Source organism: Crocodylus siamensis, chromosome 4 (assembly GCF_052110815.1).
Source record: "Crocodylus siamensis isolate JL-2025a chromosome 4, ASM5211081v1, whole genome shotgun sequence".
Taxonomy (NCBI): Eukaryota; Metazoa; Chordata; order Crocodylia; family Crocodylidae; genus Crocodylus; species Crocodylus siamensis.
In genome coordinates, this window is record NC_143398.1 from 77,447,465 (window position 1) to 77,462,312 (window position 14,848).

The 14,848-nt window shown below is 40.4% G+C and overlaps 1 protein-coding gene across 1 annotated transcript in view; it reads left to right on the plus strand.

Annotated features, from left to right (window-relative positions):
• METTL25 (methyltransferase like 25) overlaps positions 1-14,848 on the plus strand; it is a 138,568-nt gene that overhangs the window by 66,657 nt on the left and 57,063 nt on the right. Inside the window, exon 5 of the mRNA XM_090042629.1 lies at positions 5,234-5,378. Within this exon, the coding sequence (XP_089898755.1) occupies positions 5,234-5,378 (145 nt within the window). The remainder of the gene's footprint in view (positions 1-5,233; positions 5,379-14,848) is intronic.

Genomic DNA, 14,848 nt, shown 5'->3' on the forward strand with positions numbered 1-14,848 from the left:
ATTGGATTTGAAGTGTAGCTAAAATTAACATTTAAAATGTAGTTAAAAGATATTATTCAGCTACCCTACAATAATTTATATTCTGATTCTGCATATATTCTGATATTATATGTTTGATTCTAATTAATTATTTAGAAGAATTTGGTGAACTAACTGCTGTCTAGTAAAAGGGTGCAATCTACAAAGGTATTTAGGCAGTCAAAAAATTGAAGGAAGAAGAACAGCAGAATCAAAACACTGGACTTCATAAAAGCAGACATTTACAAATTTGAGGAATCCAGGCAGGATTTCATGGAAGCAAGTCTCAGGGCAAAAGGAGCTGGTTGTACTTTAAAGAGAATTTATTAAAGATGCACAGCAAGCTATCCCAATGCAAAGAAAGGATAGGAAATGCGGCAAGAGACTGGCCTGGCTAACAGTGATCTCTTCAATGAGTTGCAATTAAAAAAAGGAATCTTACAAAATGTGGTAACTTGGCCATTTAAAATGGATAGGCTAATTTGGCAATCAGAACACTGCCTAGCAAGTAGAGTTGGTAATTAATCTTTTGGGGCAGTATCCACTGCTCTCAGCGCTAGGCTATTACCAGCCCTGAAAGTACATAGATCATGTCAATTTCAAGGCGTCTTTTAGAAGGCAACTAACAAAGTATCCTGCCTTTATAAGGTGCAAACAGCTACGTGTAGGCTGTTCCTACAAGGAATGGCATACCTGCAGGAATATTAATATTGAAATTACTGGAATTTGGCAAATGGATTGTGCCATTTGCATCATTTAAATGGCAGCTTGCCTTACCTATGGGTATCTTAAGTGGTTTATACAGTATTCTTTTAATCTTGGTCCTAATATTTATTTAAACTTTCCTTAATTATTTAAACATATTTAGTAATGTGCCTCTGGGAAAAGTCTGCAAGAAGTAAATGCAAACAGTATTTTTATAGTTTGGATGGTCATTACTATTTTTAAACTGATTGTGGTATAATAGTAATAATGAGATGATCTCAGTGCCCTACTATTTATATATATTGCACTGATGTGAAATGTGTACAGTGATGTCAACGTTCTTGCCATTCAGCTCTTTTCATGCACCGCAAAATGGCCTTGTCAACTTAAGACTTGGCTTAGGGAGATTATTAAGTTCCTCAAAAATTGTTAGTGTATTAAATGTAGGCAGTTTTTTTTGTTTACATCAAAGATCAGGAGGAGGGATATGGGATAGAACAGACAGCCAAGGAACAGGAGTGGATCTGCAAGTACTTGTTATGAGTCTCAGTGTCTTATTCAGTTGAGAGTCACTGAGGCTGGTATGAGTGCTCCTTCCCCAAACTGGTAGACAATACTCAGCTGCTGAATAAGCAAGGGCCAGCAACAGTGTTCTAAGAGCTTCAGAATCACATCCTCAACTCATACCAGCAGTTTTGAGATGATGTTATTACGTATGGCAAGTTTGTTCTTAGTTATTTGTATATGATCCTTATAGATGAGCCTGGTTGAAGTAGACTTCTAAATACTTGGGGTTGGGTTCACAGTTTCCACAAAAGCTAATTCTTAGTTAGTTGTTCACCTGGGCGTTTACAAGATGAAAAAAGATGGTGACACTATCACTGAACAATGCTAAGAATGACTGTGTACACTACACGATGAAATAGATGTCATGCAGCTGCTTAGCACAGCACTAGATGTGGCCTAAGGAGGGCATGATATATGCTAATGTATGATATTGTTGGTATTGGCAGTGTGAGGGAGCGGCGGCTAGGGGCGGCCGTGAACCCCCTAGCGCCCCCTACCGTCACGTTAGGGTGACGTAGCACCCTCAGAATCTCGCCCGCCACGACTTTGATGACATAGATATATTATGGAAGCTGCCAGTTCCCTAGTGGATGGTATTGGTGTTCCTGTCCCTATTCCAGACTGGGGTATCTATGTGCGTCCTGCCTTAAGGGCTATGCGTGCCTCCAAACCTCCCCCTCAGCACGCCCCAAGCCTCGCAGCTGTTCTGGGGGACGTTTGTGTAGTCCCTCGCCCCTCGGGTGCCTTCGCTCCTTCGCTCGGGTCCCGGGGCTCCTCGCCCACCTGGCGCCCCTTTGGGTCGGGCTCCAATCTCTAGCCCGTTCCCCGCGCCCTGGGCCTATCTTACTGGCGCCCAGCTACTTGCTGGCGCGCCCTGGGTCCGGCTCCCTAGCGCCGCCTAATGCTGGCGCGCCCTGGGTCCGGGTTCTCGCCGGCGTCTGGCTAATCGCCGGCTCTGCCTCGGCGCCCCTGGGGCCGGCTCGCTCCCGCCGCCCTAGCCTCGGCGCCCCTGGGGCCGGCTCGCTCCCGCCGCCCTAGCCTACCGACGTTATCGCCACCCTAGTCTCGGCGCCCTTGGGCCGGCGCTATTGCCGCCCGAGTCTCGGCGCCCTTGGGTGGCTCGCTATCCCTGGCTACTTCGCCCCTCTGGGCCTTGCCCCCTCTGGGGCCTAGCCCACTCTGGGGCTTTGCCCACCCTGGGCTGACACCGCGCGCCTCGCGCCTTGTCTCTGCCCCGCTCTGGGGCCTCGCCCTCTCTAGGGCTGACACCGCACGCCTCGCGCCCTGTCTCTGCCCCGCTCTGGGGCGTTGCCCCCTCTGGGGCTTTGCCCACCCTGGGCTGACACCGCACGCCTTGCGCCTTGTCTCTGCCCTGCTCTGGGGCCTCGCCCTCTCTAGGGCTGACACTGCGCGCCCTGCGCCCTGTTGCTGCCCCGCTCCGGGGCCTTGCCCTCTCTAGGGCTGGGGCCTAGCGCCTCGCGCTCTGTCCCTACCCCGCTCTGGGGCCTTGCCCTCTCTAGGGCTGACACCGCACGCCTCGCGCTAGGGCACCGGCGCTCGCCGCCGTGCCTGTTCCCTTGACCCTTCGCTGGGTCCGTTTGCCCCACAGGGCAAACACCGCCCTTATGGGCTGGGGTCTATAACCCCGCACACCGCGCCTCCCTGGCGCCGTATGGTGTCCTGCTGCACCGACATTAGTGCCCCTGGCACTGTGCCCCTACTGGGCACTGGGAACCCCCAAGCTGTGGGGGAGCTCCCCTGAGGCCTCCTCGCTCCCTACAGCCTCACCCGATCCTCCGGTGTAAACTATAACATTAACTCAAGCCCTCTGGCTACAACATAAACAGAGGCTCCACATGCCTAACAATAACTCCAAGCCCCGCCAGGGCTCTCAATCCTACCTTCCGTCAGGGTGATCTTGTTCCCGCATCATCGCAGCCGGTTAGAGTGGTAAGGCTGCGACCACTAACTCTGGCCACTCAGCTCAGCCGCAGAGCTCCTGCTCCTGCAGCAGCCAGAAGGGAACTGTGTGTCAGGCTCCGGCCTAAGCTGTTTATAACGGCCTGGCCCTGCCCCCTTCTGGCCATGTGACCACCTGGTTGCCCTGGTAACCGGCACCTGAGCTGCCTGGGTGATTGGCAGCTCTGCCAATCACGCTTACAATCACGGGGCACCTCCGTGGCTCCGTGACAGGCAGCAATATGTGCTTTTTGCAGTCTTCCCAAGTTCTGAGGATATTTAGGGGAAAATGGAAGTATTTTTGATTTATTTGGTGGAATTTCAAAATTATTTGACTCATTGAAAAAATACTGGATTGCAGTTATAAGGAAAGGCATGTATATTTTAGAGCTACAGAATTCTAGTGGGTGGATGTACTGGTCTTATGTCACAGAATCAGAATCTGCTCTCAGATAAATGGGTGAGATCCTTAATTGGTGGGGTTACAAAAGTGTAATTGATTGTACTAGGATAGTGAATAGATACTTGCCTTTTGAACTGACAGAATTTATAGATTACTTTAACAGATTTTTCATATCTGCTGTATCTTGTTGCCACCTTCTACTATCTTGCTTTTGAAATAAATCTGTCCAGTTTTTCCGATCTGTCCAGTTTTTTTTAAATACAAATATTTAAATGCTGTTTTTTTCCAGCGCATGAACTTCCATCTCTTTCTATTGACCCTCCTATAGTCTTTTGCCATCTCGCATTACCACTGAGCAAAAAGTACCGCAAAGTGTACATCTAGGGTGCATACACATATACTAAGTCAACTTAAAATAAGGTGACTTAACTAAGTTGATTTAAGCAAGTCAACTTAAGCCACATTGGTGCCTACACATGTACAGCTCCTTGACATGATGGCAGCCATCTTGTGAACTAGGTCAACTTACTTAATGTGACTCAGATAATATACCTCCGAGGTGTATTATCTTGTACTGCATTGAAATCAACTCTGCTCCATACACGTGTGTATGCTCTGACAGTTAAGTTTTCTTAAAAATGTTAAGCTGGTTTAACTATCAGAAAGTTAGTAGGTGTGTGTGTACCCCTAGCCAGCCATTAGATAACAAGTGCATGGAGCAAGCTGGGTGAAACTTCTTACAGGCTGAAACAGGGAGTGAAACACACAGAAGAAACAGATGGAAGGGGAGAGAGGGTGTTATCTAATTGTAAACTAGATATTAACTTTGTAATACTTTCTGCTTAGTGATAATGTGAGACGGCAAAAGGCTTATTGGAGGGACAACAGTAAGAGATGGAAGTTCATGCATTAGAAAAAATGTAACACCTGTATGTGACCATTGACTGTTCATTTCCAGTATGGGTTCTTACAGAGAAAATGTACCTCACAATAAAAATCATATTTTTAAAAGTACAGTATACATATTCTGCCTCAAATTACTTGCTGTTTTCTATTTTAGTTAGAAAGCACAGCGCATATCTATTCAGGCATTGATAAGCTGTAGGATTGTCATGGGTAGTTTGAAATATGTTAAAGTAGGAATTACTAAGTAAAAATCTAAAAGTAAAGAAAAAAATAATAATAATGTTGAGAAGGAAAATGGTCAAAGGAAAATGGCCAGTATTGTTCTCTGAATAACCAGACAACTGACTCAGAGTCAGTTACGGGTGTTGGACTTTGATTTCTCCTAGTCAAAGAAAGTACAAATAAGAGTATCTCCACAACTCCAACAAAGCGAAGAACACTTTCATTCCTTGGTGGTATTTGAAAGGAAGGAGGTTCACATTTTATTAGTACTCAAGTGTTCACAGTATTCTGCAAAAATTTCCAGAATAGGACACCAGGAGTCCTCATGAGCTTATATATTAAAAACTTACAGCAGTTTAACTATTTGCAGCATATCTGGTTGAACTGTTCTTGTTGTTTCCCTCTCGCTCCGTTGAAAAGAAGTATTTTTATTTGTTTTTATTTTATTTTTAGGACTGCATAATGGTGGGTCTACATACATGTGGAGATCTTGCTCCAAATACACTGCGAATTTTTACTGCTACGCCTGAAATCAAGGCAGTTTGTAGTGTGGGCTGCTGCTACCATCTGTTGTCAGAACAGTATGAAAACCAAAAAGGTACTGTAACTCTTCTAAATCAAAGCTGAGGCTGCTAGCTTGCAAGTTGAGAACATTATACCCTTTTAATTAATAACTACCTTGTTTCTGTTCCTTTCTAGTAGCTTATTTATTACTGGTTTTAATTACATTATGTGGTTCACTCACTTTATGCAGATGCCCTGTAGCTTTCCTGTTTTGCCAGTATTTCCAATATTCTCACTGAAATTAGGGGTATTAATGCAGAAGGTTTTATGTGGTTACAAATACAGCTCTTTTTATTCCATTACTTCACTCATAAAATGTGTGTGTGTAGCGGGGGAAGGGGTTGGGCAATATGTTTTCATCTTTCTGAAATATTTTGTGCCAGATTTTACCCTTGGCTACATGCACACAACTTATATGTATGCTGAGTTGTGCCCTTTAAATTTAAGCTTAATACTTTAAAAAGCACTCATCAGCATAGCATTCTGGGACATTGGCAGAATTGTTGTAGAACAGTACATGTACAACAGATTTTTGTGGAGAGCAAAACTGAATGTTTTCTGACTGTTACTTCACACTGAATGAAAAGTTTTATTTTGGGAGCTATTTTTCTTTTTTATTTCTGGCAAGAATTAAGCTCCTGTGGTAGGGAGCCCCCTTTGCTGATGGGGTTTCCAGCCATGGGGTCCATGCACAACCAGAACTGAGAGTCGCATGCCTGATGGGATGCTTGGTCCTGGTTGCGCCTGGGGAGGTTTTACCCCCATCCTGAGCCTTGGGGATTGTGGTTATCATGATCCCGTGGGCCCAAGGTTTTCATGCTGGGCATGGTGCACTCCTGCAGCTGGGAGCCTGTCAGCTGATGGGGCTCACAGCTGCAGGGAAGACTTCGCTGCAAGTGCACATTAAAGCTCAAGCTATAAAGTTAGTACAATTTTTTCAAGGTCTAATTTTATAACTCACTGGAGTTTTTTTATTGTGAATAAATACTTTGCACATGTAGCTGGTCTTAAGGTAATTGTGCAATTAACCAGTTAATTGCATGATACCTGTAATGTGTAGAGGGCACCCAAAAGTGGTAAATACCTATAAATTGATTAGTAGAGAAAAAAATGCCAACATTTAAGTTGTCATCAAGCTTGCATAATAACACCATGTAAAGATGAAAGGAGTAGGATATTTTACACTAGACTTAGTTATTGTTCCAGGTTATCTACAGAGTAAGGCAGGTATCACTATATTTAATTCACATTTTTAACATATTCTTTACATCCGTATACAGCAATTTCAGCAAAGCCCATGGCAGGTCAATGCAGATTATTCCAAAGTACTTCAAATTACTAGGAGAAAAAAAGACAGTGAAAAGAGAGGTATATTATTATATATGTAGTTAATAGAAAAACAATCACTGAGAAATGGTTAGATTTGGCCCTCAGAGTAATAGGCATCAATTGAATTTTTCAAGCCCTGCTATCATGTTTTTAGGCCTCCAAATTAGGTAACTTATTATTGAAAAGAAGGCAAAAACTCCTGTTTTTTTTCTGTAGGTGTGCATTCTTTTCAGACAGCTTAAAGTCTTAAGATACAAATGCTGCCCAACCACAGCCAAAAGAGCAGGTGTGATGTTTTATTGGAAGTGCAAACATAAACAAATACAGGTGCACAGAGATAGGAGATACAGGAGACACTGCACTTTCGCAGATAAATGAAGCTAAATTGTATGTTAGAATACCTAGTTGTTTAATTTCTTGCAGCTTGAAGGATGTAAATTTTACTAATGAAGAGCTCCTTATGAAAAAGAAGGAAAACATCACAATTTTCTCCTGTGAAAGAACATGCTAGTAATTTCAATCATGCTCTGAAAAATCTGTTGAATTCTGAACATTACTGCAAAAATAGTTATCATAGTATTACAACTGTAGTTGCTACACTTGCCCCAAAGGACCACATTATCTTTGGGGGTCTACGGTAGAGGACTGGCACCATAGCCAGTCTCAGTTCCTGTTTTTAGGGAATGCAGACACATATGCACTCCCAAGAATACAAGCTTTCTTAAGGGGAGTGAATGAGAAATATTTTTTTCCACTTCTGCTATGCACTGACTTCCACGTGCCAGGGAGTCATGACTGTACCATCCTTTGAGTCTACTGTTACCCTTTCTATGAGACAAATCATAGTGCAATTTATTAGTTCCTCCACAATGTGCCAAATTATAATTTATATCATATGTCCTGAACCTTTTTCTAAAATGGTTTTAGTTCCATGATACTGGCAATAGAAGTTTAAAAAAATGAATATGTAGCATTGATAAGCTCTTGGGACCTTGTATATTTTAGGAAAATAAGGTTTTTCCAAATCAGTTAACTACCTTAGCTGACTTTGTTTCAGACTGCACCTGTTTCTTTAGTTTAATGATACCCTTTCTGAGCCCAGGAGACTGGTGACAAGGAGAAGGAAATTACATCAGCAGTCACTGTTTGCTCTTGCAGGAACATATTTCTGATGAATATGACAAAGTGGAGCCCATGTAGGTTTACAGAGCCACACCACTATACTAACTAGGTTTCATGCACTGCAGGATGAATTGGGACTACCATTTAAAAATTGATGGTGTGGTAGATTAGCTGTTATTGCTGGGTTTGACAGCTTACAAGCTGCCACTCTGAGAAATACCTATCCATTCCTTCTGCCAGCAGTAACATGTTCCTTTAGTAAATACAGATAGGTATTGGCATAAGTTTGGTTGAATTTAGATGTGCCATCCCCAGCAAGAGCTACTGTGGACTGATCGTTGTCATAGCTTGAGAGATTTGCATATCATTTGGCAGTTGCTTTTATCTAATGCCAAAGGTTGTTTTACTTGAGGTCACTAAGAATTAACTAACTGTGGTATTTGCAGGATGAGAAATTCTCCTTTTTGGATGTAACTTGTGCTTCATTGGCCTAGGGAGTGGATCATCAGGAGATAGAGATGTTGGCTGATTACCGAACCACCATGATTCCAAGGTCAAAGAACCTCCCAAACTAGTAGGATTAGTGGCTGTCTGTGTTTCATAATATATCTGTAATGATGACAGCTTTTCACATAATTTAAGCTCTGTGTCATCTGTCTTCCTAGTCAGAGAGATGATCCTATCTCCTGGTTCCATCTGGTCCACCTCAGTAAATTTTGTACATGAGAATGTAAGACAAGTATCTCTCAACAACAACTGTTGAAGAATTAATTTTAAATCTCTTTTGGACTGCAGGACATGAAGTTGCCTGGATTGTGACTATAATGTAGATTTAGACCCTCTTGCAAGTAGCCAAGAATTATAGGAATAGGACTGCATCTCCATTATTTCTGGTAAAAGTTTTGGACCTGATCCTTGAGGAATTTAGCTCTAGTTTACACACAGCTACAGAAACTAAGTAGTAATTTTGAGTTCCTGTTCAGTTAACATTATAGCCAATGGTTAGGAAGTTAGTTAATAAGGAATGTCTTGGCAGCTCTTTGAAAGTCTGAACTAATCTCCCTCAACTCAGTAGAATTGGTCATTGATACAAATAATTTTGTATGGATAGATAAATTGAGGGATTTGTACATTTGATTACTTTTGTGTTTTATCTTCACTGTTACCATGTCTGATAGAGTCAGTTGTTCTCAAAAATAGACAGTAACTACAGTACAGTAGGATTGTTACAGTTTACTGTAGACCTTTTAAATAAAATATTTGCATAATGATCCATTATGGCAAATCATCAGGACATTTTCTGATTGGCATTAGGCAGAAGTGACCTCAGCAAATGAGATCAGCATCTATACTGAAACTTTGGGGAGCATTCCTATTTCTCATTTCCATGCATCTCTAAGTAAATGAGCCAGGCAGTAAGCCCTTGACCATGGACTAAAACTAGATAAACAAGAGGAGGGGAAATGTGAATGAAATTTCATGGTATGGAACTGCTCATTAGCTTCCATTAATAGGTCTTTAAAGACAACAGCCTACATTATACCCTTGTTGAGAAGAAAGCTAATGACATACTGGGCTGCATTAGTAGGAGTCTTGTTAGTAGATTGAGGAAAGTGTTTCTTTCCCTGTATTCAGCACTGGTGAAACCACATCTAGAATTCTCTGTCCAGCTTTGGGCCATCCCACTACAGAAAGTATGTGGAAAAATTGGAGAGAGTCCAGCAGGGGTTAATGAAAATGGTTAGAGGGCTGGGGCACATGACTTCTGAGGAGAGGCTGAGAAAAGTAAGCTTAGTCTGGAGAATAAAAGACTGAAGAAGGATTTAATAGCAGCCTTCAGCTAGCCAAAGGGTGATTCCAAAGACGATGGAGCTAGGTTGTTCTCGGTGGTGGCAGATGACAGAACAAGCAGCAATGGTCTCAAGTTGTAGCAAGAGGAGTTTAGATTAGATATTATGAAAAACTTTCTCGTGAGGAGAGCAGTAAAGCACTGAAACAGGTTACGCACAGAGGTTGTGGAATTTCCATCTTTAGAGGTTTGTAAGACCCAGCTAGATAAAGCCTTGGCTGGGATAATCTAGTTGGGGATGGTCCTGCTTTGAGCAAGGTGTTGGACTAGATGACCTCCTGAGGTCCTTTGCAACTCTAATTTTCTACGATTATATATTTCCTTATGCATACAAAAAGAAATGCATTGCCAGCGAGTTGCATTTCTACCATATCTGTTGTTATCAGAACTCAAGCATCACCAAAATCGCTGTTGCTGCGGAGATAATTATTCATAATTATTTTGTAGTTTAAAATAGGAACTAATCCTGGAAAGTCTTATGGCTATAGTACTATAAGTAGTCACAGTAATACTAAGGGTTTCTCTTGGGACAGCAAAAGCCTTGTATCCTGGGATCCTAGATGTACAAGCCCATTGTCCCACTTTAAGAACACTTTTTCCCAGGACATTGCTAATTCTCATGGCTAATTCAAGTTAATTTTTATTCATTTCAGGGACAAGGGACACTTGGATCAATCTGCCCCAAATGCCATGTCTGTTTTGTTAGTGATTTAAAGCCTCCATTCACATAGTGGTAATATTTTCTATGTAGTAAACACTACCCTGATATTTGGGGTTTCTAGAATCAAGTCGTTAGGTTAGAAAGAAGGGGATATATGCCACACTGATAAACAGCAGAGGCTTAGCAGTTGTGAAGAGTACCTTTTCAACAAGTAATTCTTGGAGAAGTTACAAAAAAATATATAAAGCTTCAACATTGAACATGTGTAACTAGGTATTATCAACATCTGAATAATTGCACATATACTGATTATGTATGCTGCAGACTTTTTTGCAAGGGAACAAGAGCCTTGGGACTCTTAATCCAGCTAAATATAATCTTTGGCTACACTTGTTAACATCTAACTTTTTAAAAGCTCATAAATAAAATTAAAGGAAATGAAAAGGATGCAAAAGAAAGCACAGTTTGTTTAAAGAATTTCAATAAATTTGTGAAAGCTAAAGGAAAGAGGTTTTAAATATATTGGATGCAGGACACAAAAAGGATCTCAAAACTGAATGCGCCAAGTGGTTCTTTAAATAAACATTCAACAAATACATAAATCCCACTTATTGCATTTTGTTGAAACACAGAAAGGGTTTTCACTATTTTAAAGGTTTTATAAACCAGAGGCTTAGAAGGAAGCTAGGCAAAATGTAAGTATTACAGGTATTTTCCTGTATTTTCAAAGATATTCTGTAGTCATTTTCTTAAAGCAGCCATCATTGATACCACAATAACACACACGCCTGTTTTCCTATGATCTTATGAACATATAAATAGTCTTTCAAGCAAAAGAACAGTTTGATTTATTTTCCAGAACCTCCCTAAATATTGATGTATAGGGGCACATTTCAGTGAATTTGCAAGATCAAAAAACCCACATTTTAATACAAATACATACAAAGTATTTTGCACCCTAAAAAAATAATATTCTTATTAAGTTTTACAGTTTTGTAGCTTGTGGCTTTCTTACCATCTCCCCCATGAAGTGACCAGTGTTATAAATGAAGTGGTGTTTTTTTATGAATGAGCAGAACAAAAAGGACTTTAAATCCTGGATTTAATTTGCATTTGCAGTTTTTTCTGTCACATATATCTGGGGAAAATCAGTTTTTCCACAATGAACAGTGACTTACAGAGCGCTTAAATTCAGTATTGGAAATTATTAGGAGCCAGGTTTAAATAATTTGTGGAAAAATATACTTATTTTCATATAAACTATATTTTCAGTAAAAGAATGCAAATACATTTATAGGATTCTTAAAATGAATGCACTGCAGACTCAGAGAACCTGTTTCAACTTTAAAGCTGTAGCTGTTGCTATGGAGAGTGGATTTAAGTGGTCCTTCCCTTTTTTACAAAGCCTTAGAAACAGAGCTAGGTTTTGACACATTGCTGGATGACACAGAACTTAGGCAAAACATAGGAGCATATGAGCATAGGAATTGAAAGCGCCTCCCAGGCATTAAGTCCAGTCCTTAAAACAGGTCCACTTAATAACATTCTTATTTTGAATGTGTTTTGCATTATATAATGATTTATAAATATAAATCAGCTTAAGTTCTGCTCCAAAGACCTTGCAACAGTAACATGAGAGAGTGTGAGTGACTGTGGCACCAACTCAAGTGCCAACTGTAAGAGTAACAGCCACCACCACTGCTGGCCTGGCCATTACCACTGCCCTAGCCGCTGCTTCCATTCAGGATATAGAAACTTCCCAGCAACCCAGAAATGAAGCTAATAAATTGTTTTGTTTTGTTAGTTTTCCTCCTGAAAACACTAGATGAAAAAAGAGTCAAATCAGAGCCTTTTCTCTATTTAACTGTGAACAGTGAGGGATCTGCCCCATGAAATATTTATCAGATTTCAGTTTCACCTTTTTTAAGTGCTAAATTTTTAAGAATGCTAAAGGTTACTTAACATGTGTTCTCTTCTCATGTTTTCTTGGAAAATGTATGCATGCATTTGTATGTCTTACATAACCAAATCTTGCACTCCTAATTGCATGTATAATAAATATCCCACACAATGAAGTATAGATTTTAAATAGCCAGGTATTACTTAATTTTTAGGACCAAGAGTATATAAAATTCTGTTATCCTTTTATAATTTGAAATCCCTAAGATTTCAGAGATCAGAAAATCAGTATTTAATTTCTTGGTTTTGGTCAAACTGTAACTCCATTTGTTACAGATTTGTTATAATCACATATGATATTAACAAAGAAGTTTTATAAGGGAGTCAAGAATGAGAGATTTTATTATTTTTGTGGTTGAGTGAACCATGGGTCAGATCCTTGTCTGGTATAAATTGGCATGGCTTCATTGGTTTTCATTTTAAATTTGCAACTATTTCAGATTCTGGGCTGTAAAATATTTCTGATAAAACTTGTATAAGAATTCCTTTTAAGCTTGATTTTTTTTATATAGATTGAATAGATTTCTAGGAAGGAAGCTACTTTGGAAGACTTTGTATTACTGAATATAAAAACAAAAATAAAAATTTCTCTGTGGTATCAAAGAGAACTGATTGTTTTGAAAACAAACACTCGATACCTTGGTTTGGCTTATTAGAAAAGGGAAATTTTGACATAACAAGTATAATTCTTATAATGTAGCTAAATACAAAATTGAAAGTACTGATTTAAATGATTTCTTATCTGAGCATATTGGATGAATTGTTACAAGCTCCCATGTGACTTAGAAGACTAAGATCCATTTTCCTTCATAGGTCAAAGCCTTACTGCAGGTCAGTGCAATGTAAGCTTTTCATGTCCAAGTTCTGTCAGGTAGGAGTTAGGAGACAGACTTGAATTACTTGAGCAGTTTTGGACATTTTAGCCTTTATATAGCTGTTGGCCTGTATTTCAGCATAGTATGTAATTCACCACAGTATCTAGGTATCAGATACGTAAAAAAGATTCTTGTTAATTCTACCCAAAGTATGATCTACAGTCCATTACTCCTCTGTATGCTGCTCTGTATGTCTCTGTAATTACTAATAATTTTTTACCCAAATCCTAAGATTAGAGGGAGAGAAGGAACTGCAAGTTCTTCAGTATAAAGAGTTACTTTGGCAATTTGAAAGATACAGTAACTTGGAAGAACTTCCAAGTTAAGGGAAGCTGAATTCCTGGGGCTCTGTTTCATCTGAAATAGTGAAGAACTTTGCAGACAACATTGTTTTGGTTTCTTTTCACATCTGCAGAAAAAGATTTCTGTAGTTCTGTATTTTAACATCAGTCAAAGTATTATTTCATAGACTGGTACACCATTCTCCTTTCGTGTTTAATTTCACACAAGTCATTTTTATGTCAAAATGACCTAGACTTAGGTATAAAATGGTAGGGGCTTTCAGTGGTGGATGCATACTATCAGTATTTCATATATGCTGGATAGTGGAGCATCCCACACCTTTACAAGAGACAGAAAAGATTTCAAATCAAACTCAAAGGAAAATGGGGAGCTATTCAGATCATTACCAAGCAAAACAATATGAAGAAGCAAAGAGGTTACAGACAACCATACACAGGCAAAAAAATTAATCCCTACTTAATCATGTCACATGCGTCCCATAAGAGAGTTCAGATTCAGACCTAAAGAACCTGATCTCTTCACATTATCTCATCTCTGCAAAGCAACAACCTTAGATGTTTTTCTGTGTTCTCCTAAGAAAAGAAAAAACATTAACAGGTACGTTATCTGGAATAAATAGTTATGAACAAAAGTTCCTTAAGCCTGACAATGTTACCTGAAAAAATAAATAAACAAGACAAAAATATCCCTGCATCTTTTTATTACATTAAGGAACAGATGCAAATCAACCTTCTAGGTCAGCAGTCAGCAACCGTTTTAGGCTGTGGCCTGAAATGACTCAGCTTTGATCAGAGATGGGCAGGTGGGTGCTAGGACCTGGCTACTACTGCCACAAGGCTCCCCACTGTGGTACTGGGGAAACACCCACTGCTGCCAGTTCCCCCTGTTCTGGCTCAGAGGAGGTATTCCTCCATTGCTGCAGCTTCTACGCACCACAGACTGGGGAAATTGGAGGTGCCACAGCATAGTAGAAACCCCTGTTGCTGAAGCCCCACGGCTAAAGGCTGGAGAGTGCTGAGAGAGTGCTGGAGAGTGGCTAAAGGCTGGAGAGTGTTCTAAGTGTCTAAACAGGACTTAGGCAAAATGTAGCTGTCCAAGTCTCAAAAAGTCATCCAGATTAATCCTACTCTAGCTGCTGCAAAACCACTTCACCCTAAGTTCTGGTTCCTTGTACCAGGTTATAACCAATGACTGTTTAATAAAAAAGCAATAAACTGTTCTGCCACCTGTGATGAGAAGACTTATACCTTCCAGGAAGATACCTTCCTCACTGGGCTGTTGAATCACACCTTCTCTTGCTTTCTCTCCATCTGATCTAGCATCACCACCAGTCATGTTCAAGATTTAATGAGGGGCATTATTCTTTCTGCTGAACTAGATGCTGTTGTCAGATAGACGGGTATCTT